At 45.4% G+C, this 24,837-nt stretch overlaps 1 protein-coding gene across 1 annotated transcript; it reads left to right on the forward strand.

Moving 5' to 3' along the window:
- Positions 1 to 19,536: 19,536 nt before the first annotated feature.
- Positions 19,537 to 24,547, forward strand: CD70 (CD70 molecule). Its single transcript, XM_005901758.2, has 3 exons — positions 19,537 to 19,702; positions 20,655 to 20,688; positions 23,783 to 24,547. Exons 1-3 carry the CDS (start codon positions 19,547 to 19,549, stop codon positions 24,175 to 24,177), a joined length of 585 nt encoding a protein of 194 aa, XP_005901820.2. The 5' UTR covers positions 19,537 to 19,546; the 3' UTR covers positions 24,178 to 24,547.
- Positions 24,548 to 24,837: the final 290 nt, after the last annotated feature.

A 24,837-nucleotide genomic window follows, 5' to 3' on the forward strand; every position in this document is an offset into this window, starting at 1 on the left:
GCCTGTGCTCTAAAATAAGAGAAGCCACTGCAATAAGAAAACCCCAAACCACAATAAAGAGTAGCCCTCGCTCGCCGCAACTAGAGAAAACCCATGCACAGCAAGGAAGACCCTGTGCAGTTACAAATACAGAAAGGAATAAGTAAAAGACCACATTAAAAAAAATACCCCTGGCAACACAAACATCCTCTATCGAGGACTAACCCCCCCTCACCTCCACGTGCAAAGTTTCAGGGAAGTCTATCAGGGATCAATGGGAGAGTATAGGATGCTCAAAATACCATCAGACACAGAATTCAAAGGAAATTCAGAGGATACTCTGAGTCTCCTTCAGGTGCCTCCTAGGAATGTTTCTGGGATGCTGGACTTCATTTCTGGGAGCACCGTTAAGCCAGATGGACAGAGAAAGGGAAAACTTAGGTCCTGCTGTAACACTGTTCTTCTTCAGTTGCCAAGTCATATCCAACTCCCTGCAACTCCATGGACTGGACCACTCCAAGCTACTCTGACTCCCGGAGTCTGCTCAGATTCATGTCCATTAAGTCAGTGATGCTATCCAACCATCTCATCCTCTGTTGTCCTCTTCTCCTTTTGCCTTCAATCTTTCCTAGCATCAGGGTCTTTTCAGATGAGTTGACTCTTCACATCAGGTGGCCATAGGATTGGAGCTTCAGCTTCAGTAACAGCCCTTCCAAAGAATATTCAGGGTTAATTTCCTTTAGGAATGCCTGGTTTGATCTCCTTGCTGTCCAAGGGACTCTCAGGAGTCTTCTCCAGCACAATTCAAAAGCATCAATTCTTTGGCACTCAGCCTTCTTTATGGACCAACTGTCACATCCATACGTGACCACTGGAAAGACCATAGCTCTGACTATACGGATCTTTGTCAGCAAAGTGATGTCTCTGCTTTTTAATACTCTGTCTAGGTTTCTCATAGCTTTCCTTCCAAGGAGCAAACATCTTTTAATTTTATGGCTTCAGTCACTATCTGCAGTGATTTTGGAACTCAAGAAAAGAAAATCTATCACTGCTTCCACTTTTTCCCCTTCTATTTCTCACAAAGAGATAGGACTAGATGCCATGACCTTAGTTTTTTTCAGTGTTGAATTTCAAGCCAGCTCTTTCACTCTCCTCTTTCACCTTCATCAAAAGGCTCATTCTCTTTGGTGTCTGCCATTGGAGTGGTATCATCTGCATAACTGAGGTTGTTGATATTTCTCCCGGCAATCTTGATCCTAGCTTGTGATTCATCCAGCCTGGCATTTCTCATGATGTACTCTGCATATAATAAGCAAGGTGACAATATACAGTCTTGTCTTACTCTTTTCCCAATTTTGAACCAGTCCATTGTTCCATGTCCGGTTCTAACTACTGCTTCTTGATCTGCATACAGGTTTCTCAGAAGACGGGTAAGGTGGTCTGTTATTCCTATCTCTTTAAGAATTTTCCATAGTTTATTGTGATCCACACAGTCAAAGGCTTTAGTGTAGTCAATAAAGCAGAAGTAGATGCTTTTCTGGAACTCTCATGTTTCCTCCATGATCCAGCGAATGTTGGCAATTTGATCTCTGGTTCCTCTGCCTCTTTGAAACCCAGCTTGTACATCTGGAAGTTCTTTGTAACACTGACTGGCCTTTATTTCAGTCTGAAAATGTATCTCTTACAAGTGGATCTTTACTGCCACAGGATGGGGAAATGGATTGGGCTCCCCTTATGCCTAAGGCTTTCTTCTATATTCAAAAGCCTGAGGAATTAGAAAAACTCTCCTGACCTTCTAAACAATCCCCTTCTAATTCCTCCCAACTCTTAGCAGATAGGCAAGCTGCTCCCTCTCTTGAAGGTTCCCTTATTCCTTCGGATTCTTCTGATCAAACTAAGACCCCCACCTCCCCAGAGGGACAATCCCTGCTGGGATAACATTTTATCAGCCAGTCTGCCCCTCTTATCAGGGACAATTTGGGCACTCTCCGGTCTAAATTTTAGCTACGAAACTATGACCTCAGGAAAACAAAGATGATTTTTGACAGCATGGCCACTGTATTCTTTAGACTCTGGAGAAAATTGGTTAACAAAAAAACTTTTTTTAAATTGAAAAATTGGTTTAAATCTGTGTTTTCCAACTACAAGAAAACTTTCCCCCCAAAGTCATAGGCCTTACAGTAATTTGGTAAATTATAACCGTGTAAGCAGAACTGAAACATTTATTTTTTCTATCTGCTCCCTCCAGAGACTGAAAACTCTTACCTTTCCAAGTAGCTTTGCCAGATAAATTAGGAAGGCTACTGCAAAAACAGGTACAGAAATCCCAGGGTATTTCCTGGACCTTGAAAAGGGAGGAATTATCTACATCCATTACACAAAATCTCTAATAAGCCCTTGGCATGATTTTTCTAGCCCTGAGAGATCTTTTTCTTTCTTTCTTTATTTTTTATTGAGACTCCTTATAAAAGTTTCAGTGAAGCAAGAAAGCCTATATGATCAGTTATAGTTATATAAATCATCAGGCCAAGTTTATTGAGACCAGACTTATTTTGCAAATCAATTAGTCTTCATTTGGCTATATTTGGTAGAAATTAGGGTAATTAAAAAAAAAAAGAAATTAGGGTAATTTTAGAGAGAAAAAGATAATGTTTCAATGACTATTAAATGCCAGTTTTGCTAATATAGGTCTGCATTTACTAAGACTCACTTCCTGGATAGTTCGTTGCTGTTAATGTTATATTAATGTAAAGTTTAATTGAATTATTAAACGACACTCTAAGTTTGTTTCTGAAGCTTATCTCAGTAATCAATTTTAGATGAAGATCAGATGCCCCACAAACTGCAGCCAGGGATTATTGATATATCGGAAAAGACATAATTTAAAGAACTACCTCCAACCTGGGTAGAAGGATCCTTATTAGGTACTCTTAACAAGCTCATGCACAGTAAAACTGAAAGGAACTGACTCCTGGATTAACTTCTACTCACAAAGTGGCCCCGCACCGGACTGGCCTATAGAGAGGTCTGCTAACCTCAAAATCACCTTAAAACAACATTCAAACAGAGGACAAACTACACTCACACCAGGATGATAAAAAGACATCAGAAGTAGGTAGTTTACCAAGATACTGGACCTGACTTATGTGATCATTTATGGTGTTTTTCTGGCTTCTTGGACCTTTGCCTATGAATCAAATGTTTTTCTATCCACAGGTACCATCCTACATTCGTTTTAAAAATCAATCCAATTATTGTGTTTGTGGTCAATCACCTTTATCTAGTCCTTCTAGGTTACTTTGGTGGATTTTTCTACTCCAAGGTTCTAATAGGTTGGCCCTTAGAAAATTTATTTAAAAGAAAATTATAGTAATGTTCAGGTCATTATTGATATTACTAGGTGGGATTCCCCTCACCTGGCCAGTTAATAAGCCCTGCTCCAATCCATATTTACTGGTGTAAATATGGATTTTCCTCTATTAACTCAAGCTCAATCAGAGCAACAAGCAAAATTTCACTCAGGGGATAAAATCTCCCACAATTATGGAATATATTTATGTAGTCAACACCAGGCTCCTCTAAGCTGGGAGCAATTAAATCATCAGTTCAGTTTAGTTCAGTTGCTCAGTAGTGTCCGACTCTTTGCGACCCCATGGACTGCAGCACCAACTCCTAGAGCTTGCTCAAACTCATCTCCATTGAGTCAGTGATGCCATCAACCATCTCATCCTCTGTTGTCCCCTTCTGCTCCTGCCTTCAATCTTTCCCAGCATCAGAGTCTTTTCAAATGAGTTAGTTCTTCGAATCAGGTGGCTAAAGTATTGGAGTTTTAGCATCAGTCCTTCCAGTGAATATTCAGGACTGATTTCCTTTAAGAATGACTGGTTGGGTCTCCTTGCAGTCCAAGGGACTCTCAAGAGTCTTCTACAACACCACAGTTCAAAAGCATCAATTCTTCGGTGCTCAGCTTTCTTTATAGTCCAACTCTCACATCTATACATGATTACTGGAAAAACCATAGCTTTGACTAGATGGACCTTTGTCAGCAAAATAATGTCTCTGCTTTTTAATATGCTGTCTAGGGTTGGTCTTAGCTTTTCTTCCAAGGATCAAGCATCTTTTAATTTCATGGCAGCAGTCACCATCTACAGTGATTTTGGAGCCCCAGAAAATAAAGTCTGTCACTGTTTCCATTGTTTCCCCATATATTTGTCATGGAGTGATGGGACCAGATGCCATGATCTTCATTTTTTGAATGTTGAGTTTTAAGCTGGCTTTTTCACTCTCCTCTTTCACTTTCATCAAGAGGCTCTTTAGTTCCTCTTCACTTTCTGCCATAAGGGTGTTGTCATCTGCATATCTGAGATTATTGATATTTCTCCCAGCAATTTTGATTCTAGCTTGCACTTCATCCAGCCCAGCATTTTGCATGATGTACTCTGTATATAAGTTAAATAAGCAGGTGACAATACACAGCCTTGATGTACTCTTTCCCCAGTTTGGAACCAGTCTGTCGTTCCATGTTTGGTTCCAACTGTTGCTTCTTGATCTGCATATAGGTTTTGTCAGGAGAAGGGTAGAGTGGTCTGGTATTCCCATCTCTTGAAGAATTTTCCACAGTTTGTTGTGATCTACACAAAGACGCTTACTCCTTGGAAGGAACATTATGACCAACCTAGATAGCATATTAAAAAGCAGAGACATTACTTTGTCAACAAAGGTCTGTCTCATCAAGGATATGGTTTTTCCAGTAGTCATGTATGGATGTGAGAGTTGGACTATAAAGAAAGCTGAACACCAAAGAATTGATGCCTTTGAACTGTGATGTTGGAGAAGACTCTTGAGAGTCCCTTGGACTGCAAGGAGATCCAACCAGTCCATCCTAAAGGAGATCAGTCCTGAGTGTTCATTGGAAGGACTGATGTTGAAGCTGAAACTCCAGTACTTTGGCCACCTGATGCGAAGAGCTGACTCATTTGAAAAGACTCTGATGCTGGGAAAGATTGAAGGCAGGAGGAGAAGGGGACGACAGAGGATGAGATGGCTGGATGGCATCACCAACTCCATGGAGATGAGTTTGAGTAGACTCTGGGAGTTAGTGATGGACAGGAGAGCCTGGGGTGCTGTGATCCATGGGGTCGAGAAGAGTTGGACACAACTGAGCGACTGAACTGAACTGAACGCAATCAAAGGCTTTGGCATAATCAATAAAGCAGAAGTAAATGTTTTTCTGGAATTCTCTTGCTTTTTCTATGATCCAACTGTGGCCAGAGGACTGGAAAATGTCAGTTTTCATTCCAACCTCAAATTAAATCATACTAAGGATAATCAGTATAGTAACACTAGGAAACTGGGCTGAGTGCCTTCTGGAGCGTACCAGTACATAATTCCCCCAAAAGATGAGAATTAATATAGCACAGACTAAGTCAGATGATCTCACTAGGCAGCACCTAATGAAAGTTCTTGACTAAATTCTTACTTAGGACTTCACTAATACTGCTGCGGCTGCTGCTGCTAAGTCGCTTCAGTTGTGTCCGACTCTGTTCGACCCCATAGATGGCAGCCCACCAGGCTCCCAGGTCCCTGGGATTCTCCAGGCAAGAACACTGGAGTGGGTTGCCATTTCCTTCTCCAATGCATGAAAGTGAAAAGTGAAAGTGAAGTCAATCAGTCGTGTCTGACTCTTCGAGACCCCATGGACTGCAGCCTACCAGGCTCCTCCATCCATGGGATTTTCCTGGCAAGAGTACTGGAGTGGGGTGCCATTGCCTTCTCCAAATACTAGCTGTGGTATTTATAATTTGCTTATTTTTACAAAATTGTTTCTTGCATTACCAAGTGTGAAACTGAGTCTCTGAAAAAATGATCACATACAGTTCCTTGTAAGATCAATGATAGTAATAGTGTAACTCTCTATAGGGGAAGAAGCAATAAGAGGAAATGTTTTCCTGGACCATAAGAGGCTAATAAGGCAGATGGTCAAGAGAATTTTTTGCTACTTATAAGGCCAAGTCCAGTAATAGCACATTAAGTGGACTATCAGCAAAATTTTTGCCCGACCTGGGAATAAGAATTCCTAGCACCATGAATAAAAATAACCAGGAAATGCTCCCCAAACTGTGGTCAAATTTATGACCATGAAAGGACCCTGCAGTCTGGAAACTGGCCCTTACTGTCTTCATCTACCTCTACAAAAATTAAATCGTGGCCACTGCAGCTGCTGAACTTCAACACCCTCTGAAAGGAGTTCAGGGTGGAGATCAAGAATGAGGCACTCTGCAGTCTGGGAAAAACTGGCAGAGCAGGCCTTCAGATGTTAGATATCTTCAGGAGAAGATTTTATGAGCCCAAATTCTTATATCTTCTCAATACCTAGAGAAACACTGGCATCATTTTTTAAATTAATTTTTATTGGAGTATAGTTGCTTTACAATGTTGTGTTAGTTTCTGCTGCTGCTAAGTCGCTTCAGTCGTGTCCAACTCTGTGCGACCCCGTAGACAGCAGCCCACCAGGCTCCCCAGTCCCTGGGATTCTCCAGGCAAGAACACTGGAGTGGGTTGCCATTTCCTTCTCCAATGCATGAAAGTGAAAAGTGAAAGTGAAGTCGCTCAGTCGTGTCCGACTCTTCGAGACACCATGGACTGCAGCCTATCAGGCTCCTCTGCCCATGGGATTTTCCAGGCAAGAGTACTGGAGTGGGGGCCAGTACCTTGTCCAGTGTTAGTTTCTACTGTACAGCAAAATGAATCAGCCATACATATGCATGTATACCCTCCCTTTGGGAGATCTTACCATCATGGCTCAGCTGGTAAAGAAACTGCCTGCAATGTGGGAGACCTGGGTTCAATCCCTGGGTTGGGAAGATCCCCTGGAGAAGGAAAATGCTACCCACTCCAGTATTGTGGCCTGGAAAATTCCATAGAATTTTCCATGTAGTCCCTGGGGAATGGAATTCCGTGTAGTCCCTGGGGTGGCCAAGAGTCGGACATGACGGAGCGACTTTCACTTTCCACTCATGTCACCACACCTCATTAAGTAGAGTTCTCTGTGTTATACAGTATGTTCTCACTAATTATCTATTTTATACATAGTATCTATAGCGTATATGTGTTAATTGCAATCTCCCAATTCTTCCCACCCCATCCTTGCCCACTTTGTATTAGAAACACTGACATCATTAACGATGACATCTACTTTGGCTATTAAGGAGAAATTTATAATAAAAAGTCAAAATGGAGTAGCTATGGTTCAGACATCCAAGGAAATAACTAGGTGACAATGTGGATGAGATTTCGGACAAGTCCTTGTATTGCTAAGAACTTAAGCTTTCTGAGGTGTGTCAGATGCCAGCAACCACTCTCAAGACAATGCCTTCTGGCAGTGGGTGACTGCAACCTTACTTTTTAAAGGTCTTCTCTTACAAGAGAACTAATACATTGTTAGACAATGAAATTGCTTTAGATCTTATGTTAATAAGAAGAGAAAACACACTGTATAGTGACCAATAACTCCTGTTAGGTATGTATTCCTACCACATCAAAAGCTAAAACCCACTTAGACCAAACTAGACAACTAGCTACCTGGCTACAAGTCTCCCCAAAGTGCCAGGTCTGGTTTGGATCTTAAACAGACCTTCGCCCTTCATCCTCCCGAAAATGATTTCTTGTGGGTTCATGTGTTTCAGGGAGGAATTTGAGGCAGGAGATGGATGAGCCCCAGCTTGAGCAACTGGAGTTTGTTCCCTGTGGACAGAAATTCCTTAACAGCAGAAGCAAGAGACAGGGTTGGGCTCTGCCTAGATAAGAGATAAAAGACCACATATTCCTCATTCTGAAAGTCCAGAAGATCTTCCCAACTACACAAGAGACAGAAAGTCTCTTTGAAGGTCAAAGGGAGAGGGCACCACTTCATAGTAAGTGATACCAGCCTACCTATAGGCCTCTTTGCTGGAATTCATCTTGGCTAAGAGAAATATCAGTAACCTCAGATATGCAGATGACACCACCCTTATGGCAGAAAGTGAAGAGGAACTAAAAGCCTCTTGATGAAACTGAAAGAGGAGAGTGAAAAAGTTGGATTAAAGCTCAACATTCAGAAAACAAAGATCATGGCATCTGGTCCCATCACTTCATGGGAAATAGATGGGGAAATAGTGGAAACAGTGTCAGACTTTATTTTTTTGGGCTCCAAAATCACTGTAGATGGTGACTGCAGCCATGAAATTAAAAGACGCTTACTCCTTGGAAGGAAAGTTATGACCAACCTAGATAGCATATTCAAAAGCAGAGACATTACTTTGCCAACAAAGGTTCGTCTAGTCTAGGCTATGGTTTTTCCTGTGGTCATGTATGGATGTGAGAGTTGGACTGTGAAGAAGGCTGAGTGCTGAAGAATTGATGCTTTTGAACTGTGGTATTGGAGAAGACTCTTGAGAGTCCCTTGGACTGCAAGGAGATCCAACCAGTCCATTCTGAAGGAGATCAGCCCTGGGATTTCTTTGGAAGGAATGATGCAAAAGCTGAAACTCCAGTACTTTGGCCACCTCATGCAAAGAGTTGACTCATTGGAAAAGCCTCTGATGCTGGGAGGGATTGGGGGGCAGGAGGAGAAGGGGACGACAGAGGATGAGATGGCTGGATGGCATCACTGACTCGATGGACGTGAGTCTGGGTGAACTCCGGGAGTTGGTGATGGACAGGGAGGCCTGGCGTGCTGCGATTCATTGGGTCGCAAAGAGTCGGACACGACTGAGCGACTGAAATGAACTGAATTGAACTGAACCGAAGAGATGCACGCACACAGGAGATGACCCTGAGATAAAACAAACATGGACTCAGAAGAGGCAAAGCAAGATGACTGGCCGGGGACTTCCTTGGTGGTCCAGTGGTTAAGACACAGGTTTTCACCACCATGGACATGGGTTCAATCCCTGGTTGGGGAACTAAGAACCCACCTCCCCACCAAAAAAAAGCTGGCCAAAGGAAACTTGGAAGACATGCCCTATAAAAAGGAAACCCAGGAGAACTGCTTCATAAGAGTGACTCACACTACCAGGAGGTAATATACAGCTGACTGGCTGGGGCCTTGTCACTGGCCACTAGTCCCTGGCAATCTGGTGGTTAGGAGTCAACGCTCTCATTGCTCCAGCCTGACGTCTATCTCTGGCCAGGAACTGAAATCCTGCTTCAAGTCACTACAGGCTGAGGCCACTGGAGATCAGTTCGTAGGATGGAGACGTGGACAGGGAGAACCAGGTGCTAAGATTGAGGGGTCCTGAGGTCCCGTTTCCCAGGTGAAATCTCAGAAGTGAGAAGATATGTAGTTAAAGGGGAGCTGTAAGCTGAGAGGCCTCGGTCTCCCTCCTTACTGTTTAGGACCCTGGCAAAGACAGCACCAAGCTGCATAGCCCTAGGGCAACCTGGAGACATTCACAGCAGAGGGGCAACAAAGTTGGACAAACAGGACCGCTGAGATGGCTCCTTCAAGCTGCGCTTGGTTCCCAGGGGCGAGCTGACTTCCTGCATCCAGATTCCCAGCCCCACCCCTGGGGCCTCTCCCCTCAATTCCCTCCCCTGCACTGTGCTGCTCAAAAGTCGTGAGGAAGAGGAAATTTAGCTGGCAAGGGGAAGGGAGCCCATCACATCCCCTCCCTGCAGCCTCTTCTAGCTTGCAGGTGGAGGAAGCTCTGGTTTCAATACTTCCTCAAACACCCCCAAACCACCCCAAGCAGAATTTCATAGTCCAGAGAGCAATCGATCGATGGAGCCCCTTAGGGGCCCCAGCCAGTAATCCAGAGTGGTGGGAAAACCCAGACAAGTGATGTAAATGTGCAAAGAAAACCCAGGCACAACACACCCTCAGCTCTTTGTTATGTGGATTAAGCTGATACATCTCTGAACCTGCTTCCCTGAGAAATGGGAACCACTGTTGCTGCTGCTGCTGCTAAGTCACTTCAGTCGTGTCCGACTCTGTGCGACCCCATAGACAGCAGCCCACCAGGCTCCTCTGTCCATGGGATTCTCCAGGCAAGAACACTGGGGTGGGTTGCCATTTCCTTCTCCAATGCATGAAAGTGAAAAGTGAAAGTGAAGTCACTCAGTCGTGTCCGACTCTTCGAGACCCCATGGACTGCAGCCTACCAGGCTCCTCCGTCCATGGGATTTTCCAGGCAAGAGTATTGGAGTGGGGTGCCATTGCCTTCTCCACAGCATCATCCAATTCCCAGGGCTCGGGTAAAAATTCCAAAAGGTCACACCTGAATGTATGGAGCTCAAATCTGATGCTCTGTTGACAACCTAGAGGGGTGGAATGTGGTGGGAGGTGGAAGGGAGGTTCAAGAAGGAGGGGACATATGTATACCTATGGCTGATTCATGTTGATGTATGGCAGAGAACAACACAATATTGTAAAGTAATTATCCTCCAATTGAAATTAAATAAATTTTTAATTAATGCTTTAAATTGTAATTGGAGGATGATAGCTTTACAATATTGTGGTAGTTTTTGCCATACATCTGCATGAATCAGCCACGTGTACACGTGCACTTCCCCCCATCCTGAGCCCCCCTCCCTCCTCCCTTCCCACCCTATCCCTCGGGGTTGTCCCAGAGCACCGCTTTGGGTGCCCTGCTTCATGCATCAAACTTGCACTGGTCACCTATTTTACATATGGCAATATACATGTTTCAGTGCTTTTCTCTCATATCATCCCACCCTTGCCTCTCCCACATAGTCCAAAAGTCTGTTCTTCACATCTGTGTCTCTTTTGCTGTCTTGCATATAGGGTCATGGTTACTGTCTTTCTAAATTCCATATATATGTGTTAATACACTGTATTAGCATTTCTCTTTCTGACTTACTCCACTCTGTATAATAGGCTCCAGTCTCATCCACCTCATTAGAACTGACTCAAATGTGGTCTTTTTATAGCTGAGTAATATTCCATTGTATATATATACAACAGCTACCTTATCCATTGGTCTGCCAACGGACATCTAAACTGCTTCCATGTCCTAGCTATTATAAGCAGTGCTGCAATGAACATTGGGGTCCATGTGTCTCTTTCAATTCTGGTTTCCTCAGTGTGTGTGCCCAAAGTGCAATTCTATTTCCAGTTTTTTAAGGAATCTCCACACTGTTCTCCATGGTGGCTGTACTAGTTTGTATTCCCACCAACAGTGTAGGAGGGTTCCCTTTTCTCCATACCCTCTCCAGCATTTATCATTTGAAGACTTTTTCATAGTAGCTGTTCTTACCAGCGTGAGACTTTTTCATGGCAGCCATTCTCACCAGCTTGAGATGATATCTCATTGTGGTTTTGATTTGTATTTCTCTAATAATGAGTGATGCTGAGCATCTTTTCATGTGTCTATTAGCCATCTGTATGTCTTCTTTGGAGAAATGTCTGTTTAGTTTTTTGGTCCACTTTTTGATTGGGTTGTTAGTTTTTCTGGTATTGAGCTGCTTGTATATTTTGGAGATTCTTTGTCAGTTTTTTTGTTTGCTATTATTTTCTCCCATTCTGAAGACTGCCTTTTCACCTTGCTTATAGTTTCCTTCATTGTGCAAAAGCTTTTAAGTTTAATTAGGTCCCATTTGTTTATTTTTGTTTTTATTTCCATTACTCTGGGATGTGGGCCTTTGAGGATCTTGCTGTGATTTATGTCAGAGAGTGTTCTGCCTATGTTTTCTTCTAAGAATTTTAGAGTTTTTGGTCTTGCATTTAGATCTTTAATCCATTTTGAGTTTATAAAAATAAATAAATTTTTAAAAATTTAAAATAAAAAGGTCATACCTGCCCAGTTCTTAGTATGGGAATAAGCCCTGGACGGGCTTCCCTGGTGGCTCAGATGGTAAAGAATCTGCCTGCAATGCGGGAAACCTGGATTCAATCCCTGGATCGGGAAAATCCCCTGGAGGAGAGCATGGCAACCCACTCCAGTATTCTTGCCTGGAGAATCCCCATGGACAAAGGAGCCTGACAGGCTACAGACCATGGGGTCACAAAGAGTCAGACACAACTGAGCAACTAAGCACAGCACAAGAGCCGGATAATGAATGAATCTTTGGGTTGCTTTTTTTTTTAATTGGAAGATAATTATTTTACAATATTGTGTTAGTCTCTGCCACACATCAACATGAAGCAGCCATAGGTATACAGATGTCCCCTTCCTCTTGAACCAAGAAAGATGGTACTGATGAATCTATTTGCAAGGCAGCAGTGGAGGCACAGACATAGAGAACAGACTTTTGGACGCAGTAGGGGAGGGAGAGGGTGGGATAAATTGAGAGAGTAGCAGGGAAACATATACATGACCATATGTGATGTATGTCATTAGTGAGAATTCGCTGTGTGACACAGGGAGCTGACCTAGTGCTCTGTGATAACCTGGGGGGGCGGATGGGGTGGGAGCACGGAGGGACTTTGTTACCATGACATCTGCCACACTGAATTCATGTGTGTACATCTGTGTTTGCGACCTGTGCAAGTGCGCTCACAGAATGAAATCCTTGAAGTGAAACTGATGGATATCAGGGGAGGTACATTCTGGGATCTTGACTGATTTGCCAAAAACCTGTCCTTTCGAAAGGCTGGATCCATTTCAAATCCCAGCATGCATTATAGATGCTCCTCACCTACAGGCTTGCATGAGTCTTCAAATTCATCCAAAAGTTCTGATCATTTACCAAATTATGATCAGTGCAAAAGAAAAGATGCATTCCACGTGCTTATAGTTTTTAGTTATTTGGAACAGAGAGAGTATCATGCTTCATGTTCTATTGTATTTCTTTTTATAACCTGATTATTCATAGGCGTTTCATTTTCTAGAAAGTATTAATCACTTCTTACTGACTTAACTTCTGATTTATATCTTTTTTGTGTGTTTTGGCTGTTCTGGATTTTTGCTGATGCATGCTGGCTTTTCTGTACTCTTCTGTAACGAAGAGTAGCATGAGGGCTACTCTTCCTTACACTGCATGGGCTTCTCATTGCGGTGGCTTCTCTTGGCTCTAGGCATGCCAGCTTCAGGAGTTGCGGCTCACGGGTTCTAGAGCACTGGCTCAGTAGTTGTGGCACATGGGCTTAGTTGTTTCCAGGCATGTGGGATCTTCCCGGCCTGGGGATGGAAGCCGTGTCTTCTGCATTGGCAGGTGGATTCTTTACCACTGAGCCACCACGGAAGTCCTAAGTGATTTATATCTTAAGGAGAACAGTTTTGTCTACCTTTGGCCTTACAAACCATTTTTAATTTCTCTATCTTGCTGTTTGCATATGTGTATGTGTTTAACTTCAAAGGTATTTTTAATGGAGGCATTATTAATTTACATGTGAAACTTAAGAACATTTCTCTCTTATATCTTCTTAGTTTTATTTTTTTCTAATAGACTTCACTGCATCCAGGTGAATTTTTGTGAATGTATCATAATTTCAGTACTTTCATAAAAGTGGGGTCCAGCCACTTGCAGCTCAAAAACGAATAAAGATTCAAGTTTGTTGGAAAGAAAAGTTTACTTTATTTTGGATGCTGGCAATGGTTCAGGGAGAGGCAGGGGAGAGGGTGGACTCCTGTCCAAAAGCCAACTCCCCGATACCCTGCTGCTGCTGCTGCTGCTGCCAAGTCACTTCAGTTGTATCCGACTCTGTGCGACCCCATAGACGGCAGCCCACCAGGCTCCCCCGTCCCTGGGATTCTGCAGGCAAGAACTGTGGAGTGGGTTACCATTTCCTTCTCCAATGCATGAAAGTGAAAAGTGAAAGTGAAGTCTCTCAGTCGTGTCCAACTCCTATCGACCCCATGGACTGCAACCCACCAGGCTCCTCCATCCATGGCAAGAGTACTGGAGTGGGGTGCCATCGCCTTCTCCGCCCTACCCTACTAACCTGGCCAAAATCAGTGGGCAAGAGCTTTTATACATGGATGGAGGGGGCTACCTGCAGAAACAGCTTCAATAGTCATCTTGAAATTGGTCATTGGTGGTTTGACCAATATCTTCTTGATTGCTTTAAGTACAGTTAATCTTCAGTTCCAGAGTTAGTTTGTTCCCATTTCCTTGAGACCAGTTCCTGGAATTGTAGCAGCTTATGTCAGGGCTCCAGTCTGCTCATCATGTACTTAAATTCTTCCACCTGGTGGGAGTTTCAATATCTACAAGACAGCTCACAGTTTATGGTTCAGATTATTATCTACAGCCCTAGAGGAGGACCTAAAGGCCCTTCACCATGCTTAATGACTAAACTATTATTATTTAGTCTTGTTGAACTGTTTTCCTTTGTTTCTACATTTTCTCACTTGTCTGGTTAAACTTACTCTTTGGCTAAAGTTTTTCTACAAATGCGGGCAGAGATTGTGGGGTGGAAGGACCATAGCGCCCTGCTCCATTCCACTCCCATGGCTTTTTCTTTTTTTTTTTTAACACTTAAATCTGTGATCTTCACCTTGGCCGTGAAAGAGAGAGGATGTGCATTTTATTGCCAGGAGAAGCTGACCTCGTCTCTCTGTGTTGATCAGCCACCTGAACTTTGTGAATTGTTGGCTAGGGGCCTTTTGCTACCTTTCTAATCAGCATTTCCTGGAGGGGAAATAGCAAAGTTAAAAGTTAGCCTTTACTGAGCCTTTGCTGTAAGCCCATGGTGCTTACAGCATGCTAAGGGCCTTGCATATATCTCTCTTTAAAACGTTATCACAGCCCATTTTATTTTATTTTTTTAATTTTTATTTTCATACATTTTTAAAGATTACTTTCCATTGGCAACTGCAATATTTGCAATTGCAAAATATTTTTAAGTGTTTTTTTTTTAAGATTTATTTATTTATCTGGCTATGGTCAGTCTTTGTTTCATGCGATGGCTTTCTGTAGTTGAGCTGAGTGGGGTTACTCTATAGTTGAGATACGTGGGCTCAGGGTGGTGACTTCTTTTATTCTGTAGCACAGACTCTGGGCACATGGGCTTCAGTATTTGCAGCAGTGGGCTCCGAAGTTGGGGCGCACAGGCTTAGTTGCTCCTCAGCATGAGCGATCCTCCCAGACCAGGACTGAGCCTATGTCTCTGGCATTGTAAGGACAAGTGTTACCACTGGACCACCAGTAAGCCCCTTAACGTGTGTCTTTTGTTTTTTAAGATTTATTTGTTTTTGGCTGTGCTGGGTCTTCGTTGCTGTGCGAGGCCTTTCTCTAGTTGCCGCAAGCAGGGACCACGCTCTAGTTGCAGCATATAAGCTTCTCATTGCAGTGGCTTCTCTTGTTGTGGAGCAAGGGCTCTGCAGCTCAAGGGCTTCAGCATTTGCGGCTCCAGAGCTCAAAAGTGTAGGCTCAGTAGTTGAGGCGAGCGGGCTTAGTTGCTCTGCAGCCTGTGGCATCTTCCTGGATAAGGGATTGAACCTGTGTACCCTGCATTGATGGGCAGACTCTTTACCACTGAGCCACCAGGGAAGCCCCTGTTTATTTTTTAATAGTAGCATTTTTTTTTTAAATTTTGGCTGTGCTGGGTCTTTGGTGTGGCACTTGGCCTTTCTCCAGCTGTGTCATGCTGGGGGCTTCTCTTGTTGCTGAGCTTGGGCTCCAAAGTGTGTTCAGGCTCAGCAGCTGCAATGCACCAGTTTAGTTATCCCCCGGCATGTGGCATCTTAGTTCCCTGACCAGGGATCGAACCCACGTCCCCTGCATTGGAAGGCGGATTCTTAACCACTGGACCACCAGGAAGTCCCTAGTTATTAAAAAAATATTGTCTCTATTCCACATGGTGTACATCTCTGAGCCCATTTTACACCTGACAGTTTGAACCTTCCCCTCCCCCATCCCTATATTGCCCACCTGCCCACACACACTGGTAACTACTAGTTTGTTCTATAGGTGAGTCTGTTTCTTGTACCTTATTGTCACTAGTTTGTCATATTTCACAGCCCATTTTGTAGATGGAAACATTGAACTTAAACTGTTGAGGGTGTGAATTTCCCAAAGACTAATATGGGACAGTCCGGAGACTGGAATCCAGGTGTGCTGAGGAACTCCAGATTCTACATGCTTAACTGCACTCAGCAGAAATTATTTTTGACTATGAATGGCTTTCAGCTTGATGGAGGTGGGGCAAGGACTCCAGATGGGCTGCAAAATACCATCAAAGGTCTGCAGTGGGGACCATGACAGGATGTGGATGAGAAGGTCCTAGAGATGGAGTTAGCCAGTGACGCTAGACTTGAACTCAGTGAGGAGGTACAGAGGAGGGACTTCCCTGGGGGTTCAGTGGTTAAGACTTCATCTTCCAATGCAAAGGGTGCTTGTTGGATCCCTGGCTGGGGAGCTAAGATTCCATATGCCTCATGGCTGAAAAACCAAACAATATTGTATCAAATTCAGTAAAGACTTTAAAAATGGCCCACATCAGGACTTCCCTGGTGGTTCAGCGGTTAAGAATCTATCTGCCAAAGCAGGGGACACAGGTTTGATCCCTGGTCCAGGAAGATTCCACATCCCCCAGAGTAACAAAGCCAGTGCACCACAATTACTGAACCCACATACCACAACTACTGAAGCGCACGCACCCTACAGGCTATGCTCCGCAACAAGAGAAGCCACTGCAATGAGAAGCCCCGCATGTCACAGTGAGAAAGTAGCCCCGCAACGAGAGAAAGCCTGTGTGCAGCAACGAAGACCCAGCACAGCCAAAAAATTAAGAATAAAATTATTTTTTAACAGTTTTTTTATGGGAGCTTCCCTAGCTGCCCAGTGGTTAAGACTTCACGCTCCCAATGCAGGGGGGCCAGGTTCAATCCCTGGTCAGGGAACTAGATCCCACATGCCACACCTGCATGTCACAGCAGTCGAATAGATAAATAAAAAACTCAGCAAGACTGGCTTTAAAAAAATAGGATTTTTAAAAAAATCTAAAAAATTTTTTCTAAAAATAAACGGTCCACATCAAAAAACATCTTAAAAAAAAAAAAAGAACAAAGCAAGGGTTTCATCTAGTATGAAAGAAGGCTGGGGACAGTTCCAAAGATCAAGCCCCCAGGCCAAGGAGAGCTTGAGGTCCCTTTGAAGGTGCTGCTGGCTAAACCCCCAAGTCTTGGAAAACCAGGGCTTTCAAAAAGGAAATTCCTTTTGCAGTTAGGGGGTCTCAGTGAGTATACAATCCCTGGACCCCAGGAATTCTGGACACTTTTGACTCCCATCTTTATTCCACCTGCCCCCCCATACCACCAAACGCTGCTGGCTTCAGCTGAAATCTATTCTGTATCCACCTTCTACCCCCACTCCCCCTGTCCCTACAACCCCCATCCCCCCATCCCAGGCCAGGCTACTATAACTTCTCACTCTGGGATGAAATTTTCAAGTCTCAGTGTCTACAAGCAAAGCCTCTAAGACCGCAGTCATGTGTACTTGGTGACAGATTGTGACAGATTTTGTACTACTAGTGGGGGTGAGTGCCTTGATTCACTGATACTAACTAGTATTGTCACAATCCTATAAGCCTAGGTGTTCTTCCTTCATCTTGTAGCTACAGGATTGTTACTGGTTTCCTGAGGCTGCCATATCCAAGGACCAGCAACCAGTGGCTTCAAACAACAGAACTGTACTCTTTCACAGTTCTGGAGGTTGGAGATCTGAAAATCAAGGCATCTGATTCTTTCAAAGGCTTTAGGGGAGAATCTTTCCTGGCCTATTCATGCCTTCTGGGGTTTGCGGGCAATCCTTGGGTTTTTTGGTGTGTATTGCATCAGTCTAATGTCGGCCTCCAACTTCCGTCTGTGTCTCCGTGTGTCCTCCCCTTTTCTTTACAACGTATGGACTACAAGAGCCCCTTCATCCTTACCTCTGCAAAGACCCTCTTCCCAAACGAGGTCACGTGCTGAAGTTCTGGGAGGACATATTCAAGCCACTACAGTCATCAAGAACAGATGCCCTCTGGGGCTCCCCTGGTTGTCCAGTGGTTAAGAATCTGCCTTGCAATGCAGAGAACAGAGGTTCGATCCCCAGTTCAGGAACTAAGATCCCACATGCCACAGAGCAGGTAAACGGTGAGCCACAAGTACTGAAGCCTGTGTGCCCTAGACCCTGTGCCATGCAACAGGAGAAGCCCACACCCCACAGCAACAAAGACCCAGCACAGCCAAAACAAAATTAAAAAAAAAAAAGAAAGAAAGACAGCAGGTGTCCTTCAAGGCCACAGAGCAACAGAACCGAAAGGCTCTGTGGCATGTTGACAAAACCTGGCCCCGCCTCTGCTTCTCCTCTCTTCCTATTGGGCAGGTTGGTCATGTGACCTCCATTAGGGTCCAGGGTGCACAGGCTTCAGTACTTGTGGCTCACCGTTTACTTGCTCTGTGGCATGTGGGATCTTAGTTCCTGAACTGGGGAATGAACCTCTGTTCTCTGCATTGCAAGGCAGATTCTTAACCACTGCACCACCAGGGGAGCCCCAGAGGGCATCTGTTCCTGATGACTGTAATGGGACCCGTGGTCCCACCACGGGTGCCAGGGAGGCTGGGAAGATGGAGAGGAGCACAGAGATATTTGGGGACCCCTCTTTGATGGCACTAGTGATACAGAACCTGCCTGCCAATGCAGGAGACGTAAGTGACTAAGGTTTGATCCCTGGTTTGGGAAGATTCTCTTGGGGAGGAAATGGCAACCCACTCCAGTGTTCTTGCCTGGAGAATCCCATGTACAGAGAAGCCTGGTGGGCTACAGTCCATGGGATAGCAAAGAGTCAGACACAACTGAAGCAACTTAGCACCTCCATCCCTGGGGCTTCCCAGGTGGCTCAGCAGTAAAGAATCTGCCTGCCAATGTAGGAGACAAGGATTCAATCCCCGGGTCAGAAAGATCCCCTGGAGTAGGAAATGGCAACCTACTCCAGTATTCTTGCCTGGGAAATCCCATGGACAGAGGAACCTGGTGGGCTGTAGTCCATGGGGCCCCAAAGGGTCAGACTCAACTTAGCCCCTGAGCACCTTCCTCCCTGAGTGTTGTGGCTGTATCCCAGAACTCAGCAGAGTATCTGGTCCGTAGTGGTGGTCAGTGAAGGTTTGTTGAATAAACGAATGAGTGCCAGAAAGGTGGGGAGGATGGTGTTAGTTGCTAAGTCGTGTCCGACTCTTTTACAACCCCGAGGACTATAGCTCCCCCAGCCTCCTCTGTCCATGGGATTCTCCAGGCAAGAATACTGGAGTGGGTAGCCATTCCCTTACTCAGGGGATCTTTCAGACCCAGGGGTCGAACTCAGATCTCCTGCATTACAAGCAGATTCTTTACCATCTGAGCCACCACAGAAGCCTGGGGAGGGTGGGGAGCCATATAAATAAAATCAAGGAGCACCCTGGTCCACTTACTCTGCAGACTGGGGACCAACAGCAGCTGGAGGGGACTTCCCTCCATGGTAGAACGAGCCTGGTCCCTCCCTTTGACGGACATCCCCAGGGAGGGGCATGGTTGGTCCCTGGCAGGTTCAGACAGGCTGAGAGGGCCCCGTGGCTGTGAGAAAGCTGAAGCTTCCTTCCCCCTTCCTGCCTGCCCTCTGCGCACCCTCCCTGCTGCCACACAGCTGATGAAGTGCTCGTGGAGGACCATGATGGCACCAGAGGAGGCTGCAAGCTGCCAGGTGCCCCGCTGGCCCTGGGCATCCATCCTGAGGGTGACTATCTTGGTGCTTCTTAGCACAGGCACATGCTACCTCGTCTGCAACCTGTGCTTCAGCCAGCAGCAGCAGCTGGATTCAACCAGGGTGAGTCTAAAAGGGTATAGGATAAAAGAGAGGGGGAGAGACAGGAGTATGCTACCTGGGAACCTCTGGGTGGGGACTGGACCCTGGGGTGGGGGGCGAGGGGCAACAAGTGGGGAAAAAAAGCAAAGGGGTGTTGAGCAAGAGAACAGACTAACAGACCTATGACCAAAAAAAGAAAAGAAAACAAAAATCAGAATGAGACGGATATAAATCTGCCAGGGGGACTTCCCTGGTGGTCCAGGGGTTAAGACTGCGTGCTTCCAATCCCGGTTGTGTAGGTTCGACCCCTGGTTAGGGAGTTAAGGTCCCACAGGCCCCCCCAGAGTGGTAGCAACAGCAAGAAAATCCGCCAGGAAGAAACATGCAGTAGAAAGGAACAGAGAGAGAGAGAGACGAGAGCAGGGGGTAACAAGCAGGGGCAAGTCTGCCTGCCAGGGGTCTCCAGCTCAGGATAGTCAGCTCTGCCCAGGAGGTAAACCCCGGGTGGAGATCCCAGGCTGGAAGGTGCATCTGAGAAAGATACATTTCACATGGGCCTGGAAAATGACTCGTCTTTGGGGTTCCCCCAGCAGGCTGACTCAGAGGCTGCTGGGGGCTTCACGGAGTTGGGGAAGGGCAGTTCTGGGACCTCCAAGGATGGGGGGAGCCCTGGACACCCACCACAGGTGCCGACTTTGGAGGTTACATTAGGTTTTGCAGGCAAGAAAGGCAGATGTGCGAGGCGACCTGGGTTACATCCTGTAAACTAAGTTCTTCTGAAGGTCTTCTCTTTGTGCTCAGGGCTGGTTCGAATCTACTTCCTCTTTATGAGCTCTTCACAAAGGCTCCAAGTCAGCCCCATGGAATGAGGGGTGGATAAGAAGGATGCACTGAGAAAAAAGTGCTCTTGACTCGAGGGATCACTCCAGACCCCTGACGCTTAGGTGCTTAGCTCTGTTTTCTTTTCTTCCAGTGGGACTTAGCAGAGCTCCAGCTGAATCATACAGGTAACCCGGGATATGCGTGTGTGTGGGAGAAAGAGAAAAGAAGGCGGGTGGGGGAGAGAGAGAGAAAGAGAAAATGAGAAGGGATGAGAAAAAGAAAGAAAGACCGGGCGATACAGCAGTCTGTTTCTGGGTGCCTGCTTCCTTTCTGAGCATTTTATTTTCTCCCATGGGAGAGCTCAAACCGACTCAACTAAGCCAATAGCCACGACTAACATGCCTTCGTTCATGTCACAAATGTTAATTCGGCAGCTACCATGAGGCAGGCTCCATTCTGGGTGCCCGTATTGCCAACATAACAGAAATCCCTGCCCTGTCGGGGCTTCCCTGCTACCAAAGGGATCAGAAAATAAATAAATGAACAAGTTAAATACGTAGCATGCCAAGTAGAGTGAAACACGCACCTGGTACTTTTTGGGGAATATTAAGTACGGGAGGAGGATCGGGCATGTCAGGGTTGGGCGTGCCCTTGAAAATGTGGTCACCAGGGAGGGTGCCCCAGCGAAGAGGGCTTTAGAGCAAGGACGTAAAGGAATGTGAGGGAGGGTGCCTTTTGGCAGTCCCCTCCCAGCCCCTCTCTAACCCTCTTCCTCTTTGGGTCTCTCCCACACTCATCCCCAGGGGTTTGGTTGTGTTCATTCCATTTTGTAACAAATGGAAACCCTACTCATCTTTCTCTGGGGGCTTTCTGATCGGGCTGCTATGACAGAAGAACAGAAAGGCTGACATAAACAAGGTATCTCTCTCTCATGGTGCCGGGGGCTGTGAAATCCAAGGTCAAGGCACCAGCAGGTCTGGCTGTCTGGTGAATGCCCTCTTCCTGGTTCATAAACAACCGGTCATCTTTTTGCTGTATTTTTATATGGCGGAAAGGGGAGGAGAGGAAAGAGAACTCTCTGGGCTCTTGCTCTCTCTACCTCTTGCTCTCTCTCCCCATCTTTCTAAATTGAGACAGAGTTGACATATAACATTGCATCCATTTCAGGCATACAACATAGGTCTATATTTGTATATATTACAAACTGATCACCACAATGTCTTGCTAACACCCATCACCACACACAGTTACAATTCTTTTTTTCTTGTCATGAAACTTGTAAGACCTACGCTCTTCAGTTCCGTTCAGTTGCTCAGTCGTGTCCGACTCTTTGCAACCCCATGAACAGCAGCAAGCCAGGCCTCCCTGTCCATCACCAACTCCCGGAGTCCACCCAAACCCACGTCCATTGTGTCGGTGATGCCATCCAACCATCTCATCCTCTGTCGTCCCCTTCTCCTCCTGCCCCCAATCTTTCCCAGCATGAGCCGCTTCCAAATATACAACACAGTATACTTAACTCTAGTTAGTACGCTCTACATTACATCGCCAGTACTTAGTTTATAACTTTTTCATAAGTTTTTGCGTCCGACCACCTTCACCTATTTTACCCACCCACTCCCCGCCTCTGGCAGCCACTGATCTGTTCTTTGTATCTGTAGCCATGTGTTTGGGATTTGTTTTAGGTTGCACATAAAGGAAGTCAGACAGTATTTGTCTTTCTCTGTCTGACTTATTTCACTTTAGCATAATGACCTCTAGGTCTACGCATGTTGTCACAACTGGCAGAATTTCTTTCTTTTTGTGGCTGAATTAGATAGATAGATGGGCTTCCCTTGTGGCTCAGCTGGTAAAGAATCCACCTGCAATTCTGGAGACCTGGGTTCAATCCCTGGGTTGGGAAGATCCCCTGGAGAAGGGAAAGGCTACCCATTTCAGTATTCTGGCCTGGAGAATTCCATGGGCTGTATAGTCCGTGGGATCGCAAAGAGTCGGACTAGGCAACTTTCACTTTCACTTTAGATAGATATAGATGTGTGTTTATAATATCACATGTATAATACATAGTAATATATATATCACATCTATATCCATTTTAGGTATATGTGTAATATACATTTATATATACACACACACAGACATAAAATACATACATGCTGTGCTGTGCTTAGTTGCTCAGTTGTGTCTGACTCTTTGTGACCCCATGGACTGTAGCCCCCAAGTCTCCTCTGCCCATGGAATTCTCCTGGCAAGAATACTGGAGTGGGTAGCCAGTTCCTTTCTCCAGTGGGTCTTCCCAACCCAGGGATTGAACCCAAGTCTCCCAGATTGATGGATTCTTTACCTTCTGAGCTACCAGGGAAGCCCAAGAATATTGGAGTGGGTAGCCTATCCCTTTTCCAGGGGATCTTCCCAACCCAGGAATTGAACCGGGATCTCCTGCATTGCAGGTGGATTCTTTACCAGCTGAGCTACCAGGGAAGCCCCATAATACATACATATGTATATGTATACACATAGGTATGGGGCTCCCCAGGTGGCTCAGTGGGTAAAGAACCTGCCTGCACTGCAGGAGAAGCAGAAGACTCAGGTTGAAGTCTCAATCCCTGGACTGAGAAGATCCCCTGGAAAGGGCATGGCTACCATCCCAGTGTTCTTGCCTGGAGAATCTCATGGACAGAGGAGCCTGGTGGGCTACAGTCCACGGTGTCGCAAAGAGTCAGACATGACTGAAGTGGCTGAGCACACACAGGCATACTGTGTATATGTACACACGTATGGATGGATATGGGCTTCCCTGGTGGCTCAGTCAGTAAAGAATCTGCCTGAAATGAAGGAAACCACCACCTGTCAATGCAGGAGACACGGGTTCAATCCCTGGATCAGGATGATACCCTGGAGAAGGAAATGGTAACCCACTCCAGTATTCTTGCCTGGGAAATCCCATGGACAGAGGAGCCTGCCTGGCTACAGCCTGTGGGGTTGCAAAGAGTAGGACACGACTTAGCGACTAGGCCACCACCACCTTGTATAGATGTATGTGTGTGTATATGTGTGTATGTATATATTACATCTTCTTCATCCATTCATCCATCAGTGGATATGGGGTCTCTTTTACAAGGTCTCCACCTTCTTGCTCTAAACACTTCTGAACACCCCACCTTCTAATACCATCCCCTTGGAGGTTAGGCTTCAACATTCGAGTTTGGGGCATTCCCTCTATAGCACTCAGTTTCCCTATATCTCCATCCTTCCACCCCTCCCTCACAACCCTCCCAGGGTCGCGGCAGGACCCCAGGCTGCCCTGGCAGGGGAGCCCCGCCCTGGGACGCTCCTTCTTGCATGGGCCAAAGCTGGACGACAACGGGCAGCTGCAGATCCAACGTGATGGCATTTATAGGCTGCACATCCAGGTGACATTAGCCAACTGCTCCTCCTCCACGTGGACCGCCGAGCCCCAGAGAGCTACGCTGACGGTAGCCATCTGCTCCCCTGCCGCGCACAGCATCAGCCTGCTACGCCTCAGCTTCCACCGCGGAGGCTGCTGGGTCGCCTCCCAGCGCCTCACCTTCCTGGCTCGCGGGGACATTCTCTGCACCAACCTTACTCTGCCTCTGTTGCCTTCCAGAAACGCTGATGAGACTTTTTTTGGGATTCAGTGGGTGCACCCTTGACCCTGGCACTTCCTAGCCCAGGTTTTTAAATACACTCTTTTTTCTCTTTCTTTCTTTTCTTGCTCTCTTTTTCTTTCTCTTTCCTTTTCTTTCTTTTTCTTTATCTTTGTTTCTTTCTTTCCTTGCTTACTTTTCTTTCTTTTTTCTTTTGCTTTGTTTCTTTTTCTCTTTCTACCTTTCCTTTTCCTTCTCTTTGTTTCTTTTTTTTTTTTTAGCCCCCACTTTATAGCATGTGAGATCTTAGTTCCCCAGCCAAATATGGAATTCACACCCCTTGCATTTGAAGGGCAGAGTTTTAACCCCTAGACTGTCTTGAGAGTGCATTGTTAAAGCATAGGAATATAATTGATATTTCTATATTGATTTGGGGGCTTGGGAGCTTTTTTTTTTAATATTAAATTATATTTTTCTAAAAGCTCTTCCTTTCCAAGTATGATACTTTTTTTTTCCCCTCATACAACATGTGGGTCACTTCACACTTGTATCTTTAGGATAAGTTTCTAGAAGTGGAATGGCTGGGTCCAAGATGGTGTGTTTATAATTTTGATATTTATTAACAAATTGGCCTCCATAGGTGTTGAGTCAATTTAGATTTTTAGTCTACTGTGTGTGAGCGTGGCTGCTCTATGGGATATGAAAGAAAGCTTTTTCTTTGTCTTA

Source organism: Bos mutus, chromosome 7 (assembly GCF_027580195.1).
Source record: "Bos mutus isolate GX-2022 chromosome 7, NWIPB_WYAK_1.1, whole genome shotgun sequence".
Lineage (NCBI taxonomy): Eukaryota > Metazoa > Chordata > Mammalia > Artiodactyla > Bovidae > Bos > Bos mutus.